At 39.5% G+C, this 18342-nt stretch overlaps 1 protein-coding gene across 1 annotated transcript; it reads right to left on the bottom strand.

Annotated features, from left to right (window-relative positions):
- Positions 1-2363: 2363 nt before the first annotated feature.
- Positions 2364-16749, bottom strand: HORMAD1 (HORMA domain containing 1). Its single transcript, XM_063145784.1, has 14 exons — positions 16717-16749; positions 15631-15775; positions 14572-14635; positions 13011-13047; positions 12867-12887; positions 12739-12765; positions 10661-10728; positions 8979-9130; positions 8645-8889; positions 8417-8483; positions 7800-7867; positions 6927-7010; positions 5651-5737; positions 2364-3620 (listed from the first exon to the last, which is right to left on the bottom strand). The coding sequence occupies exons 1-14, from the start codon at positions 16747-16749 to the stop codon at positions 3540-3542; spliced, it is 1179 nt and encodes a 392-aa protein (XP_063001854.1). The 3' UTR covers positions 2364-3539.
- Between the last annotated feature and the right edge of the window lie 1593 nt (positions 16750-18342).

Raw genomic sequence — 18342 nt, 5'->3', positions numbered from 1 at the left:
AATCTGCCATTCAGCTGAAAATGGGTTTCTCAAAAGTATCTATCAGAAAATACCTTAATAATAATAATGTTAAAATGTCTGGGGTTTTGTCAGTTCTGAGCCATTCTAGGCCCATTTGACTCAACTTTCTGTCAAACATTTCTCCTCAGAAACTTCTGGGCCTGAGCATATGCTGTTCTCTAACGCCACCTCTGAGAAGTGGCCTAGAAACTTGCTTTTGCTCTGGAAATGTTATACGGCAACTTTCTTCTTCGGACATTTTTGTCCACAAAATTAGGCCCAAAATTATTTGGGCCTCGGTTCCTCAATATGAACAGACCGGGCCAGTCTTTGAGAAAGGAGAAAGATTCTGCCTGAGTTTTTTGGGCCATTGTTTGACCACACACACAAAAAAACCTTATAAAGAGTCCCTTCAAGAAAACCAGACAGAGGGAAGGAAAATCCCTGAGCCTGGCGGGAAATTATGCCATATAAATTAAGGCATGACCCTAAATAAGGTTGTTACTTCTGTTTACAACTTGCGCCTCAGCGTCTGCTCAAAGACAGGGAGCAGCTGTGACTCCATTTTGTTTTTACCTCAGGCGCTACACCTCAGAGTGGCCCTTTGGGTCTTAACACACCTCTTCCTTCATAGGGTGAAGAGGGGAGATTGGGAGCTGTCCTTCTCCAGTGTGCCTGCATGGCCACTGAGGCACTGAGGGGAAAAAGAAGGCGGAAGCTAGTGGAAACGGTGCTGAGTTTTTAAAAAGGCGGGAAAACTGGAAAGGCCTCATTTCAGGCACAATCCTGTACATGTTTAGGCAGAAAAAAGCCGTACAATTCCCAAAATGTCTCAGCTACTCATGCTGGGAGTTGTAGGATCCTTGTGTCTGAGCATACATAGAATTGCAACCTTAGGGTATTACTGACAGGCAGCCCCCCTTCACTACTGTCTTATATGTAGTCAATGGTGGATGCCATTTTGTGGCTGCTGAAGAGACATGGTAGCCAATGACACCACCCAAATCACGTGAGGGCTAAAATAGGGTGACCATATGGAAAGGAGGACAGGTCTCCTGTATCTTTAATAGTTGTATGGAAAAAGGAAATTCAGCAGGTGTCCTTTGTATTCATGCAGCACCTGGTGAAATTCCCTCTTCAGCACAACTGTTAAAGATTCAGGAGCAGTGCCCTTTTGTATCTGGTCAAGAGGGCAGAGCTCCTGCAGCTTTAACTGTGATGAAGAGATTTCACCAGGTGCTGCATGCATACCAATGACATCTGCTGAAATTCCCTCTTCATCACTACTGTTAAAGATACAGGAGCCCTGTCCTCCTTTCCATAGGGTCACCCTCGCTAAAAAGAAAAACAGTCTCCATTGATGCAAGTGGAGTTACCCCTCTCTTTTTACCCCCCATACATGGGGAGGGGGGTTTAGGAGAAACACCTGAGTGGATGGGAAGATCTAAACCTCCCCTACTTCCATGTGGTGGTCCCAATCTGATCAGTGCCCCACATGATTACTTGAAGGTAACATACAAATTGAGGATCAGCTGCATACTATATATTTAACATAGATGAGGTCTAAAGGAGTACTATCTCCATTTCTGGGCATCACACTTAGGAGGATGTACACAAATTGGATCAAGTTCATAGAAGAGCAACGAAGATAAGGCCTGGGATATAGAAAACAAGTCCTATGAGGAAAGGTTGAAGGAACTGGGTAGATTTAGCCTGAAAAAGACTGAAGGGTGAGGCAGGGACACACATACACATATTATTTTTCAAGTACCGGAAGGGCTTCAATTTGTAACCCTCCCATGTTTCCTCAACCACTTCTTCTATGTTTTTTCTTATCAGAAAAAAATCTGGTAAGAAAGAAAGACAGAATAGGTGGATGATGCCGTTTTGATTTGTAGCGCTAGGAGCCTTTTACCTGGAAGAATCCAATATCAAAAAGAAAACAGAGAACCCCAACAACCTGGGATGCTGGGTGGTATTCTTAATGGAACACCTTGCCTGTCAGCCATGATGAGATGCATCCCAAAGTTAGAGAAAGACCCACTCTACAACCAGAGAAAAGCTTTATTTTGCTTGGGACTAAAATCCTGGGTCTATATGTCACTGTTTCTTACCAGTTTAACACAACCAGCTGCTTCTATTGCCATCCCCGGTGTGATTTTGCATGGAATTTGCACCCACCTGGAAGATCTCGAAGACTGGGTGTTGCACAAATCCATGTCTTGCCCTGCATCCAGTATTTTGAAAATTTATGTGGCAGTTCAATACGATTGGAAGCAGCGATGAGGCAAGAATCGACATCTAAAATAAAAGTTCTGAAAAGAGGTGGCTTGTTCAAAGTGTAGATATTTTATTGTGGCGATTAAATTGGAAGGCTTAAAACAGAAAGCACATGTCATTGCAGACCTCTGTAATCCTTTCATGAGAAATCAATATTTTTGAGACAAAATAAGCCTTCCATTATGTTTCAAGAATTATATGGCATAAAATTAACATTTTCTAACTTTGTGATAACACCTCTAGTAACAGAAAACAAGATAAGTTAATTATTAGCCCCAGTCCAGAAAATTTCAGATGTGTCTGAGAACTGTTGAAATCCATGGGATTTCTCCTTCCATAGGACTTAGGTATGATTAACCTCAGGATCAGACCATTAGTAAAAACCATTTTTTTCTCATTTACATGGTATAAATAGTGCTGCTTGTGATTATTCCAGTTAGTGGAAAGTTTATAGTGTATACTCATTTTGCAAAACTATTCTTTAAAAAGTTGCTGTTGTCTTAACTGTTGTTAAACACGTCACATTCTCTCTCTCATGCACAGACATATACCCACCTATCATTTTTATTTATTTATAAGTAGTAACAATGTTTGGAGATTCTGACAGTTCAGTTTCATGTAAAGAACAAAAACTATCTAAATGTAGCTATTTATGAGAATCAATAGACTAAAGGCAGAATCCTATGCATGTTTAGACAGGAGAGAGAGAAAAAACATCCTACAAGTCCCAGCATTGCTAGTTTGGAAATGCTGAGTTTTGTAGGACTTTTTTTCTGTCTAAATGTGCATGGGATTGTCCCCTAAGCAAATTATCCAAAATTCCTTCTTGCTGCAAGGGAAAAGCATTTTGAAAAATTAATGAGGCAAAATTTTAGAGTTCATTTTCTTTACATGTTATTCTAGCTACACATGCTATGTTTTGTATGCCGAGAGCCGAAGTTATGTGAAACTCCACATGGGCAATTTTTTCTTGCATGCCGTGTGTTATGGTTAAATGTCCTCATAGAACTGCAACTCTCCCCCATGACACACACACACACACACCCAGCTGATAGATAAAATGTGAATTTCATGAACTTGAATTTTATGTGTTTCTAAATTAAAATCCTATCCTTTTGACGGTAAATATAAGCACTGAAGTATGTTTGATCGCTTTACCCATTTAAAATATATTCCATCTGAAAACATCAAAATACTAGCTACGATGAAGGAAACATTCTAAAAGAAAAATGGAAATGAAAACATTAGGAGGCTAATATCTAAAGCTGCTCCTTCGGTTCACTAATTTTTCTTCGTTTGGAACCCGAATCTTGACTGGAAGACAATTCAAAATCACAGACCTGAAAAAAATAAATATTGCAATGGAGTCTGTTGTAGAATGTAACACTGCAGATAAATCATTACTCTAATAATGTTCGTTTGCAGAGAACAAAGAGATCCCTCTTCACATCCCCTCCCGTTTTCCTTTTGAGTCATGTCTTTTAGATTGTAAGCATGAAGGCAGGGACTGTCTTGTTTTTGTTGATCATATGTAAGCTGTATTTAGCAGAAAAATACAAAACTAGTTGTTCAGATTTAGGGTGCAATTCCGATTAAATTTACATTGATTTTATATGGAACTAAACCCATGTTGATGGAATTGGCTTAGAAGACTGGTATAGGATGGAATTATGGAGAACATTAACATTCTATAAACTATTATCAAGAGACTAAAAACTGGCATTCTGTTGGTTGTCAATTTTGTCTGCCTTTTGCGTGATAGGATGCGGAGACAGAATGTCCTATAATATAAGGGTTTTTTACTTTCATTAAAAACAAATGATCAGTTTCTACAGAAAACTGGCATAATCTCTCTATTACCGTATTTCTTCGATTCTAAGACGCCATCGATTGTAAGATGCACACTAATTTCAGTACCACCAACAGATAAAAAGTTTTGATTCTAAGAAATAATAAATGACTTGCGATTCTAAGACGCACCCCGTTTTTAAAAAAGTGCGTCTTAGAATCGAAGAAATACAGTAGTGTTGTTCAAGAATGACTGCTGATCCTTATATAGGCAAAGCGGCATGACTCATGTGTGACAGGGAGGAATCAGCCTGCTTAACAGAACCCAAGATGTGCAGAAGTACAAAAAAACTTTATGGGGACATAGACATACACACCCCAACACACACACACAGAGTCAATGAGCATGCTCCAGGACGAAAGAATGTTGAATGTCTATTGCAGGTGTGTGTGTGGGGGGGGAAAGTTTGGGGGGGGGGCAGGATGGAATGGAGTATCCTGGCTGGAACTCTGAACAGAAGCACTCCACACTGCAACATTTTGTTGCAGGTCACACATTGCAACATTTTGTTGCAGGTTCATTTCTTCGATTCTAAGACACACTTTTTCCTCCCATATAAACTTCTCTAAAAATGGGGTGTGTCTTAAAATAGCAGGTGTGTCTTAGGGTTTTTTTTCTGTTGGTGGCACTGAAATTAGTGTGCGTCTTACAATCGATGGCGTCTTACAACCGAAGAAATATGGTAATTTTTTTAAAAAAGCACAAACCATTCTCAAAACGAAGTTTGTACATGTGTGCACTCACCCAGACAAAAAGGAGGGGGGGAGAAAGGTGCTAGAAATAAGTCAAGGTAGAGAACTTGCTCACATACAGCATGAGTCATGATTTACCTGTAGAAACTGATCATTTCTCAGGTGACCGGTCTGCCCTGGGCACCAGCCCGTACATACACATAGTCCAGGATCTGTGCATGTACTAACAGGTGCCATCTTGATGTTTGACTGTTTCTGGTGGTGCAGATGTCATAAACAGGTCGTGGCCAGTGCATGCAGACCAGAGCTGCACTTCATGCAATTGTCACCCAGCTGAACCACAGCATTAACTTCAATATCGGTCCCTGCAGTGGTCCCTGGCATTTTCCTTACCGTGCTGGCATTCGGCCTGTTAGTTTGCCCTCTGGGAAGGCTCCAGGGAGAATCCAGAAGACAGAAACACCTCTTAATGTTTCATTGTGGGCCTCACTGGTTTACCATAATGGCCACATGTGCCAATTTAATGCTACAGTTGTATACGCACTGGGAGTAAACCCCATTGAAATTCAGTGGGACTTACTGCAGAGTAAACATGCAAACAATTTTAGAGTAGGTCTTCCTGAAAGCAGCAGGACTGTCATGAGTGAATAGAAATTGACTCACAGCCTCTATCCTTGTAAGTCGCCTAATTTTCCAAGAATGTCATTGCCACTTAAAAAGCTCGTCAGACTCCTGATTTTGTACAAACAGGCTGGATTAATAAACATAAGGGCAACAACCACAGTAAGAACTCTTGTTACTTTCTACATAGTTTAGCATAAGAACTTACTGGTTTGCCTGATTTTGAGCTACTTCTCTTCTGAGTTTCTTTAGGACACTGTGCTGCTAACTGCGTTTGGGTACTTTCAACACCACCCTTGACAGAGACAGAGGAACTGTTAGCTCTAGAAGAGAGTTCTACGGATAGCTATTAAGAAGCTCACTGTGCATATCAGTAGGCTGTTCCTCTTCCTCAACTTGTGTTAAAAAATTAATGAAGGACTCTTTAAGAGTGGCGACAGTAAGGGCAACTCTTGGCTTGGTCATGACAACATATGATTTACTTTCACCGCTGTACATTCTGAAGGGCATTTCCTGAGTCGCTGATTCCGGCAAAATCTTACCCACAATGCTTACAGGTAAAAAATGTTATGTCAGTAAAGCAACCAGCAGAGTTGTACAAAGGTTTGTTTCTGTACCGACCCAAGTACTTTAGGAAACAAGGCCAAGCTAGGAAAGAGGTTAGGATACAAACAACCTAGGTATGATGGATATAGAGCAGTTCAGAATTTTTACAGATGGAAAGTTGGAGCTCTGGGTGGTAAAGGCATATCTGTCTCCCTTCACATCTTTTGTTGCTGCTGCCGCCGCTTTCACAATCTTGTTGGCAGCAGAAATTACACTCCTGATAGTCACAGCTGCTGCTGGTGAGCGGCATTTTTTTAAACCCACAAAGCTTCAAAGCAAGAACAGGAAGCATTCCTCTGATAAGTCTTCAGAACCATGCCATGTCATCACACGAAACAATTAGAGTGGATTCTTCCTGATCTCACTCTGGAGCCTTGAACATTACACAAAAAATGGCACCCACCAGGAGCCAGTTCAAACTCCCATGTAGTTGTGCAGCTCACCAGGTTGCTTTACAGATGTCACAAGTATGCTGGAAAAGTAACTAAGGCGAGATTCATAATGCACTTGGAATACTACAGAAAAGTATTATGGAAAATGAATTAATATTTCATTAGTAATAAATAAGAACTCCTACTGGTGTAATAGTAGGGAAACTGAGGTAATCAGAAAACAGAGGTAATTTTAGGCCTGTGCATTTTAAGAATAGTTTCAGCACCGCAAATTTGCATTGCACATTTCTGAGTTATTTTATCTCACTCTGGCCCCGTTCAGACAACACGCTAAACCGTGCTGCTTAACCACAAAATGGTTAATGGAATGCATGCATTCCATTAACCATTTTGTGGTTAAGCAGCACGGTTTAGCGTGTTGTCTGAACGGGGCCACTGATATTTCAACAGAACGTTCTGTTCGTTCATTTTAAAATAACCACTAACCGTGTTGCACTGAAACCTCTTTCCGCTTCGAGTCTTGCCCTCAGCTACTTCGAGTTCTGATGTTTTATTGACTAGATGTTCCACCTAAAAACAGTGAAACGAGCAGACAGTTTTAACGTAAAAACATCATTTCAGCTTTGGTGTGGGGTTGGGCAGTGTATAGACATACTTAGAAACAGGAATTACAGGCTTTCCCCTCCCCACAAACAAGAGATGAGATTTGCTTCTGTACCCACTCCGCCTTTGCAATGCAGCCAACAGATGTACTGACTTTGGTCAAGGATTCGAACATCAGTTTTGATCTTCCCTGCACACTTCAGGTGGGTTGTCTGCGTTTTTGTTACTTAAGCAATGCTTGTACATTTAAATTTAAACACTCTCATTTACCACCTTAAAAAGATTTATTTTAAAACCATTTTTAACAGCGGAAAAGCTCCCCCAGCATGGGGAGGTGGATTTATAATGCCACAGGTCTCAGCCCGGTGCAGAGCAAAGCTTCTGCAGCAAACTTGTAAAACCAGTTTTCCTTAAGCTTGACCCTGGAAAAATGTTTTTTTGTTTCCAAAGCAGCCCACAGTGAGTGCATTTCCAGAGTGATCCCGATGCATGTATAATATTTAGTTCCTAAAGAAATGAGCAAAAAAATATCTGCCAATGTGGATGAGGTTGGCCAATCATTTGACAATTAATTTATCTTTGAAAACTTCTGTATGGGGTAGTTCTAAACCACCAGTTCAGGCAACGTCTACATTGTTGTCAGATTCTGCCGTACTTCTTAAATTCTGTAAATGTTTCACCAGCTACAAAACACTTGGATCCAGAAAAATGAATGGAAACGAACATGGAAACGAGAATGAAAATGCAGCGTTTTACCTGAGAATTATTGAAGGAGCGTTCTTCAGTTTTTATACTTTCATCTTCTTCACATACTAAATTTAGTTCTGTAAATGGCACTTGAAAGAATTAGACAAATCCTTAGAAAACAATAGTTTATATTTATCTACATCCTCAAAATGGGACTGACAGAAATAGTGATATATTGAACACTCTAGTCCTCACTGTTACCTGGATAGGAAGCAGGGCCTCCCCTAGGAGGTAGAAGCAGGTACTAGAGAAAACACATGTTGCCCCTTAGCTCCTTCCCATTCAAATTTTCAAGAATATTAACTAAGTGAACATGCAGGTCTTCCCTTCCACTATCATCACAGGTTCAGACTGTGAAAAACTAAGTCCAGAATAGAATGAATTTTATTATGATAAAATGTAGGAAAAATGCCATCTTCTCATATCTACTCTCTTAATGGGATCATAATTTTGTAAACTGGGCAGCAGTATCTCATTTTGTTACATTTTTTCTGGGGGCGAAAGGGAGAAAGAAGCACATGTATTCTATTAAAACATTGTTGTGATTTATTTTAAAACACCATAACATGAAAAATACAAGTGAAAAAGTATGCTTCACAGACACACAGATTATATACACTTGGTACCTCCAGTGTGCAGGATCCTGGGTGTATTTTTCTGTTTTCTTATTTTATTTTCTGCAACAAAAACTTCCTGTGTGAAGTACACAAATAAGAACATCTTCAACAAAACTGAACGTTTGTTAAGACATTTTGAAAGATGGGCAATGCAAACAATTATGTCTGGATTGTTAATAATATAACAATAATTCCATGGGCCATGACAAAAATATACAAATATTTTTCAGTTCTTACATTCATTTTCTGGTCCTTCCCTTCAACAAGATGTCGTGTCTTTCGAGAAGTCAAAGAATTGCTTTGCTTTAGTATGGTTTTATCGATATGCTCCATTCTTTCTTTCTCTGTTGTCACTTTAAGTTTCAACAGGTGAAAAGGGGTGGGAACCTCACCGACATTTAGGTACATAGGTTCCCCATCAAATGTCATCCCTTCGCAATCACCCGCTTTGAATCCTGGAGGCTGGTAGTCAGGGGGCGTAACTAAAAAGAAAAGTTAGTGATGTTCCAATACGGGAAACATATGATTTTAACATGTATGTGTTAGACTGAATTAAGATATGAAATGGTACCTTCATCATAATAGAACAGTTTCATAGTTAGACAGACATCGTCAGGAAGAGGGCCCAGATTCTGCATTAGGACGTAAATCTTCCGTATCAGCAGGATACTTGCTTTCTTAGTATCTGCACATGTGATGTTGGAATTACTCTCCTGGTTTTTACTAGAAAAGCACAAAACATCCATAGGCTGTATAGGTGGTATAGCTTTACTGTTCCTCCCTCCTGCCCACCCACTCACCCTTCCCAGCTCTACCCAAGTTCCTGCCTATAATTGTTTTCTTTTTTTTAATGTTACCCGCTGCAACACATGAAAGAGTACAGAAAAAGGCAACCCACATGATCAGGAGGCTGAAATAGAATCATAGAATAGTAGAGTTGGAAGGGGCCTATAAGTCCATCGAGTCCAACCCCCTTGTATTTTTCAAATCCCTACAAGGAATTCCTGAAATACTGGGGGCTTTATACTTTAGGAAAAAAAAGATGACTAAAGTGGGACATGAAAGAGGACTATAACATTATGCATGGCGTAGTGAAAGTAGATAGACAGACATTTTTCTCTTCCTTGAGCTCAAGAGGTCATCCAATGAAATTGATTGGCAGGAAATTCAGGAGAGGCAAAGAAAGGACATCCTCACAAAATACATGATTAATTTATGGGATCTGCTACCATAAGATGCAGTACCTAGTCACCAGCTTAAGACGGTTTTAAAAGGGAATTTGATAAATTCATGGTGAACAAATCTATCCATGGCTACAAATCATGATGGCTATATGGCACCTCCACATTTGGAGGCTGTAGGAATGTCACTAAGAACCAGGAGCAACAGGAGAGGGTTATTGCATTCATGCCCTGCTTGTGGGCTTTCTGGGGCATTCTGGGAAACGGGATGCCAGACTCCCTCCTGTCTATCTGTCCTTCCACCATTTCCTAGCTCTACCCAAGTCCCTCCCACCTGCCGACCTTCACCTAGCAGGGCTCCTCTTACATTCTTATGAACAAGCTATTTAATAGGTTGGCCTATATGCACAACAGCCTATCCCTGCATTGTTTGCATAGCTTCAGTGAAAGACTAGGCTAAAGGTAATTCCCTTCAAAACGAACTGAAGAGCTGGAGAATAGCCCATATATTGAAAATAACATTTCAGAAATGTTAGTACCTCTTCAGTGAGATACTTTCCTGGTACAAAACCCAGAAGTGGCGTTCTTCTTATCAAGGATGCCAGCTGGCACTAAGTCCAGACTGTACGTGCTGTTCCTGGTCTGTTCTGGGACATATCCCAGGAAACAATATTTAATGCTGAAATACAGCTTTCTCCATTATTTATAATATACACATTTTTCAGTATCTAGAAAACAAAGTTTAAAGTATACTTGCTCTGGAAGGCAAATCTAAATGTATATGTTTTTACTGTTCTAACCAATAAAACTGCATATTTGCTATTTGACAATATTTCCTGAAGCCATTCTATTATGGCTTCCTAACAAATGTTACTAGAGACCAATTGAGAGCTAACTATTATTGAGCATTTGTTCTGCAACGACAAAATGCTTTTTCCTTGGTGAACACAACAGAGCCATATTAACTTTAAGTTCCTAGAATCAAAGAACACCCTCTGATTGTCCTCGCTTTGCTAGAACAGGAAAGAAATGTCTTGTATGGTGAGGGGGGAAGCAGGCAAAGAAAGAATACCTTGTGAAATCCATTGATGGTCCTTTGTCGGTGTATTTGAACTTGAACTGGTAGCACTCTGTAACTATCTAAACACAAAACATATCAATTGTGCATCTAGTATGTAAGATGGGAAATAGTAAGTGAAATATAGTGCCAGATCTATTTTGCCATAACAAGAAATTAATTCACACCTCCTTTCAAGAAGCTCAAGACGGAGGACATAGTTCCCCAGTACCATTTTATTCTCACAACAAACCTGTGAAGTAGGTTAAGCTGAGATGGAATGACAGGACTAAGGTCACCTAATGATGGAGAGTCATTTGAACCCAGGTCTTCTCAATCCTAGTCTGCCACTCTAACCACTATACCACACTGACTTTCAGTATACAGTGGTGGCCAAAATTGTGGACACTTTTTGAAATTTTCATGTTTACAACTTTGCATGCTTATAGAAAATGTTCTGTTTCACGAAATTCAAATGTTTATATATCAATTGAAAGAGAATTTAATGCTGAATTCAATAAAAAACAGAACGCAAATATCTGCAGTACAAAAAAAGTTATGCTTACTTTAGTCTAAAAACAAACACAGCTGATTGAGTGAAAAAGCGGATTGGAATTGCAAACCGTACTGGCCAATCACAGTCCTTGTTCTGGGGACCAATCATAGAATAGCAGAGTTGGAAGGGTCCTACAAGACCATCGAGTCCAACCCCCCTACTCAATGCAGGAATCCACCCTAAAGCATCCCTGACAGATGGTTGTCCAGCTGCCTCTTGAAGGCCTCTAGTGTGGGAGAGCCCACAACCTCCCTAGGTCACTGATTCCATTGTCGTACTGTTCTAACAGTCAGGAAGTTTTTCCTGATGTCCAGCTGGAATCTGGCTTCCTTTAACTTGAGCCCATTATTCCGTGTCCTGCACTCTGGGAGGATCGAGAAGAGATCCTGGCCCTCCTCTGTGTGACAACCTTTTAAGTATCTGAAGAGTGCTCTCATGTCTCCCCTCAATCTTCTCTTCTCCAGGCTAAACATGCCCAGTTCTTTCAGTCTCTCTTCACAGGGCTTTGTTTCCAGACCCCTGGTCATCCTGGTTGCCCTCCTCTGAACACGCTACAGCTTGTCTACGTCCTTCTTGAATTGTGGAGCCCAGAACTGGACGCAATACTCTAGATCACATTGCAGTAGCTGCGGTACATCATGTTACAAGTTGGGAAAGTCAGTTTTGCTGTTTGTTCTGTAACTGAAGCGCAATTGGAGATTGTGTGAATATTTGAAGTATTTCTCAAATTAAAAGTGTACATACGTACATCATAAATAGAGCAATGGCATCGAAAGAAAAGAGTTGATTGGACACCCAGGAAAAGAAGCAGGATTGTTGTATGACGTGAATCAGGTCTTTCAATTGATATATAAACATTTGAATTTCGTGAAACAGAACATTTTCTATAAGCATGCAAAGTTGCAAAACATGAACATTTCAAAAAGCATCCACAATTTTGGCCACCACTGTATACTGATATTGCATTCTCTTTAATCTAAATGCTGGCAAGTGATATGTGATACTTAACTAGAATGCTCAGAGTTATGGGTTAGTATCTCCTTTAGAGTCTGTTATGATGAAAGTCCAGGTATAACTGTTTAAAATAAACAAATAAAAATAAATGGTGTCCTCAACAGATCCTAGATAGTTGCTTCCGGTCTACCCAGTTTGTAGACTCACAAGCCAAGACAATCAATGGGATGTTCCATTTCTAAAATGCACAATTGTCTTAATAAAATTTGCAGAATTAGGGTCAGTAGAACCATTCAACACATCTAAATTATATGGGAGAAAACCTCATGTTCCAGATGCAACTTTAAAGATGCAGAATTCATATTTTTAATGTTGCTATTACATCATATAGAGGTAGAGTGACACCTCGTGGTTGGCTACATTACTACCGTCTGCATCAAGAAAGGTACATATAGTGCAATGATCTAACAATCCACATTTTTTAATATAGGTCTTCTTAAGAACTGGAATATATATTTTGATCCAATACAAGGGGCTGAAATTCAAGGTTGTGGTTGTGAATGTAATGTCATCATCAACATACTTGAGGGGTCTCCTGATCAGTGTAGACCTGTATTTAAAGATAAATAACATAATCAGGACAATACAAAGTAATATGCAGCAGGTAAAATACTGATTCATTTTCAAATGTCAGCAATATTCAAAACTTACCGCTAAAACGATTAATCTGAGCTGTTTAAAATACGATAACAAAGAAAAAATAATTAGGAATTAGAAGCATTTTAGTGTAAAATTTCAAGCTGAATCTGCAAATATACTTTTGCTTGTTGAAGATAAAAACGATATATAACTTACATATTTTTTCTGCAGTGCATCATAGCACCCTAACATCCTGCAAAAATCAAACAATACTGTTGTTTAATACTGATCTCTATGTTTATTTATAAAACTGAAACATTCAACAATACCTATTGCACAGTTTTTCATCCAGTTAGTATTCGTTAGTTGTTTACCGCTGTTTTATGGTTTTGACTGAGAAGGCAGTTGCATTCACATTTACACTGAGTGAAATCCCGAATTTAACAAATTCTTCATATTAGGATACATATCCCTTCACCAATCTCCAGCAGCAGTGTGCTGCCAAAATCATCCACCTATCTTGTCCCTCTGATCACATAGAATCATAGAATAGTAGAGTTGGAAGGGGCCTACAAGGCCATCGAGTCCAACCCCCTGCTCAATGCAGGAATCCACCCTAAAGCATCCCCGAAAGATGGTTGTCCAGCTGCCTCTTGAAGGCCTCTAGGGTGGGAGAGCCCACAACTTCCCTAGGTAATTGGTTCCATTGTCGTACTGCTCTAACAGTCAGGAAGTTTTTCCTGATGTCCAGCTGGAATCTGGCTTCCTGTCACTTGAGCCCGTTATTCCGTGCCCTGCACTCTGGGAGGATCGAGAGGAGATCCTGGCCCTCCTCTGTCTGACAACCTTTTAAGTATTTAGAGAGTGCTATCATGTCTCCCCACAATCTTCTCTTCTCCAGCCTAAATATGCCCAGTTCTTTCAGTCTCTCTTCATAGGGCTTTGTTTCCAGACCCCTGATCATCCTGGTTGCCCTCTTCTGAACACGCTCCAGCTTGTCTGCGTCCTTCTTGAAGTTTGGTGCCCAGAACTGGACGCAATACTCTAGATGAGGCCTAACCAGGGACGAATAGAGAGGAACCAGTACCTCACGCAATTTGGAAGCTATACTTCTATTAATGCAGCCCAAAATAGCATTTGCCTTTCTTGCAGCCATATCGCACTGTTGGCTCATATTCAGCTTGAAATCTACAATTCCAAGATCCCCACTTAAATCCCTAAAACACCTTATTTTCCACTCTCAGATCCTGCAGAAGCTCTCACCAGGGGAACCCTGCTTTGCCCTTCTCCTGTGTATCTCTCCACTCTTCTATCTGACACATCCCCACCTGTGAGTATCACTCCTCCAGCTCTACCACTTTCAGATTTCTGAAGTTATCATGCGCAAATGACACTGTCCTTTTTCTCTTGTTGCCCCTTTGGCCTGGCCTGGAGTACCTCCATGAAGTCACCTCTCTTCTTTCAAAGCCTTCCTCAAATCCCACCTTTTCCATTAAACTAAAATAAAATGCATGCAACTGCAATTATCTCATATTCTTCCCCTTTTCTCCCTCTACCTTCATTTCCCTCCACTTCTTCTGTTGTCTCCCCTTTACTGAATCTTAGACTGTAAGCTCCCTGGGGCAGTGACCTATCCTGTCTTTCTTTATAAAACACTATGTACACAGATGGTGCAATAAAAATAATACAAAGAATAACATCTGATTTGAATAATAGAGTGCAGATGTGAGCTATAAACAAGGATTCCACAAAGCCCCTGGAAATCTAAATTACATACCATTTCACCAGCTGACCGGAGCTAGGGCAGTTTTTATCTTCCTTCAATATTTTCACACAGAGGTCTTAAAAGACACAGACAAAAGACATTTAACAAACCTCAAACACAACACTGATAGCACTATCAACGACAACTTATTTTGCTAATTGGTCAATTTCACAAGATTCTGTTCAATTAACTTTGTCCCTGTGGAATCAGAGAAATAGAATCTGTGAGTTTATACTGTAATTTGTAAGGGAGCCCAAAGAGAGAGATTGATTCTCCCTTTATTAAGAATTCTTCCCAGAAGACCCGTGGAAACTCTTTCATTTAAAACAGCTGCCCTCCAGATGTATTGTACTACGATCCCCATACTCTGTGACCACTGGCGTGCTGGCCATGGCTGGTGGGAATTGTAATACAGAACGTCTCAACAGTACCATTTGAGGAAGAGTAGTTTAAACAAGAGTGCAATCTTAAGAGTCCTTCAACTCACAGAGTTGTAGGACATTTTCTGTCTAAACATGCATAGGATTGTATCCTAAGGGTGCAGCCCTATACATACAATTCCCAGCATTGCATAAAATGTTTAGCTTAAAATGCTTAACCACTGTGGTTTAATGTGTTGTCTGAACAGGGGCGTTATGTACATCCTTTGACATTTTATTGTTTTTGTTGTATTTACTTTTTTGGGTCTGTGATCACAATGAATGCGTTAATATTTACCTTTTACATGGCCTTTAATAGTTTTAGTAATTTAACATGGTTTTATTGTTGATTTTTGGTGAGTTTTATGGAAAGGTGGTGTGGTATAAAAATATTTAAAATAACTAATTAAAAAGTAAACTCTAATTCATCCAGCTTATCTGATGTTCTTTGCACAAGCATAGGGTGTTTGTGTGTGTGTGTATTTTGACATTCAACAGCAGTCCGCAGCAATAGATTTAACCTACCTAAAGATCAACCTTATGTGCCGGTACCTTTCTTGGACATCATTATCTTGCAACTTCTAAAGGTCATGCTACATATTGATAAACCACGTTAGAGAGAAAGAAAAATTCTACAAAGGAAAGGCATTACCATCTAAATATCTTGTTCCATATGCGAATTCTGGAAAGAGCCCTCTTAGGTAAGTAATGCAGGATACAGCTATTGCCAGCAGTCTCTTCACTAATACCAGTGACTGCTGCTCAGTTGATATTTTGTTGGGAAATATTGCTGCACTCTACAACACAAAGAAGAAAGAATTAATGTTCCAGGACAGCATGTTATTTTTGTGAGCTTGAATGTTCACATTCGCTCTATATATTCTTGCATTAATGACATTAAGATGATACAAACAATCCTATCCGTGTTTAGATGGGGGGGAAGTACTACAACTCCCAGCATTCCCCAGCCTTGGGGAATACTGGGAGTTGTAGGTCTTGTTTCTGTCTAAACATGCATAGGATAGGATCTATCAAATAATAAATAAAAAGTTACATCCCAAGTATGGTAATACCATATCTTTTTTTTTTCTAATGTAGTAGCTGTAAATTGTTTTATATTGACTTTCTTTAATATTCATTTATGCTGAATTGACGAGACTTTTACAAGACAATTCTTTTCATGGCTCCTCAAAAGAAAGTCTCGTTAAGTTCAATGCTGTTTACTCCGAGGTAAGTGTGTATGAGATTGCAGTTTTAGTAAAAATGCTACTCCAATCGTATTCGTAAATACATCTATAAAGCATTTTTCTCATTTTAATTTTTAATTTTGAAAGCCAGCAAGCACCAGATCAAGCAGGCCGTCAAGAAGCTGTACGACATTGATGTGGCCAAAGTCAACGCCCTGATCAGGCCCGACGGGGAAAAAAGGCCTACGTCCGTCTTGCTCCAGATTACGATGCGCTGGATGTGGCCAACAAGATTGGGATCATCTAAGCAGCACGCGGCCGGAGTTGTGCAAATTGCTTTCTCAGTGCATGTGTACAAAGAGTTGTAGAATATAACCCCAGAATATAACCCCAGAACATTCCAGCTAATGTTTCTCCAACCTCATTTCTATCCTTCGCTAAGGTGCTTATGCCTAAACTCACTGCAATCTCACGTGCATTGTATTGAGTAGATGTAATCAATGATTCCTGTAAAAATGAAATTACTATAAATAAAATAAAAGTAACTATACCAAAGAATTCCTTTGCTTCTGGGCCGTTGCCATATTTTCAGTTCTTTCCCGTTATTTCAATTAACTGTTAATAAAATACATACATTACTTTTGTAACAGATTTGTACAAAATTACAGGATAGAAGTTTAACGTTATGGATATGACTGATTATGATTTTTTAAATTTTATTTCTGGGGCAAAGTCATATTTTTGTAAGAAGTGCCATTGATTTAATGAGCCTGGTAAATAGATAAAGCATTTTCAGAACCGGATTCTTTAAATGCGTAGTTCAGATTATTCTTTCAGGAACAGATCCTTGCACTGGTGAAAAATAAAACCCTGATCTTCTGATTAGAGAAAGATTTGCCAAATCAACATACAGAATACAAATTCACATTAAAGTTACCATTTTACTCCTTGGTCTGCACTGAACATTGATGTACATTGATGAACACTGATGTACATTGATGGTGCTATATAAATAAATAATAATAACAGTGTGTGGGCAAAACCAGTTTTTTTTAACCATTCTTAATCTTTAATCTCTCTGTGTACAAAAAGATGGTTAAAAGTATGCAAAGGAGAAAACTAAATGGCTTTAAGTAATCTTTGAATTCGCCATGTGTGAAGAGCTTAAACAATATTAGATATTTTGTCATTATCAAAATTATAGATTATATAGTACCATCCATGTACAGAACACTTTCCAAAGCACAAGACAACTGCTTTGTTTTACTGCTTTTAAATGATATATTGTTTTAACTTGGTTCATCCTGGTTTAATTTGTTTTTAGCTGTGTATGTTTACTGTTTTATACTGCATGCTTTTATCTGGAATCTTAATGATGTAGGGGAGGATATAAATGTTTTAAATAAATAGGTCCCTGCCCCAAGGAGTTTACAGTTGAAAATAATTGACTATAGGTGTGTAATTGAATTACTTTATACCAGTTAGTTATCCTATTGTGCTCACAATCATAGTGAACAAAGGTAGATCACACACACACACACAGCCTTTCCATTCATGTAAGAAATAAATATATGATGATGATGAGGATGGCTGAAACTAGGGTTGTAATCTCTGCTAATTATTTTGTATACAGAACTAAGGGATCAACCCCCTTCCTCAAGAGGCACATACTGGATTGGGCACTATTTAAAACTTGTGTGCTTCCTTGTGCACTTTTAGCCAAGTAAAGCTTATTGTCTTGAGGTAAACGCAGCACCTCAGAGAATACAAATTCTCCTCAGGATGATTCCTCCACACACACATTTCCCGCCTCAACGACCCGTTCGCCTCACCACTTAGAAGCTCCCCTTTTCCCGCCCTTTTCCCGCCCCTCAGGCGACGTTGCCTAACGGACGCTCGCTCTTCCCTCACGTCGCACTTTTCCCGCCTTTTTAAAACCTGAGGCGTCCCTGAGTACAAGGGCTCGTCTGAATGCGTGCTTGCACACGCAAATAACATTTCACCTGCCAGAGTTACTTATTTTATTCATATTCTGCCTTTTCACCACACCCGCATTCACTTCAAGTAGCCTTGTATCATGAACACCATTTAATCTACACAAAATATGAAAAGAGACTGTTCTTTGTACACCCCTCTCCGTCCCCCAATGTTTTTTTAAAATTGCCTGGCAGGCAGAA

The sequence above is a fragment of the Elgaria multicarinata genome, chromosome 21 (genome assembly GCF_023053635.1).
Source record: "Elgaria multicarinata webbii isolate HBS135686 ecotype San Diego chromosome 21, rElgMul1.1.pri, whole genome shotgun sequence".
Classification (NCBI taxonomy): Eukaryota; Metazoa; Chordata; class Lepidosauria; order Squamata; family Anguidae; genus Elgaria; species Elgaria multicarinata.
Note: the sequence above shows the minus strand (reverse complement) of the source record. Positions and strands in the feature narration are given on the sequence as shown.

Excerpts from the sequence above, each read along its gene's own strand:
- HORMAD1 (XM_063145784.1), bottom strand. The coding sequence starts at position 16,749 with ATGGCAACGGCCCAGAAGCAAAGGAATTCTTTG. Across the intron at positions 8,890-8,978 it reads ACTGTTCTATTATGATGAAG|TTACGCCCCCTGACTACCAG; the intron begins GTACCATTTCAT and ends TTTTCTTTTTAG. Across the intron at positions 7,868-8,416 it reads CAGGATCCTGCACACTGGAG|AACTAAATTTAGTATGTGAA; the intron begins GTACCAAGTGTA and ends TGCCATTTACAG.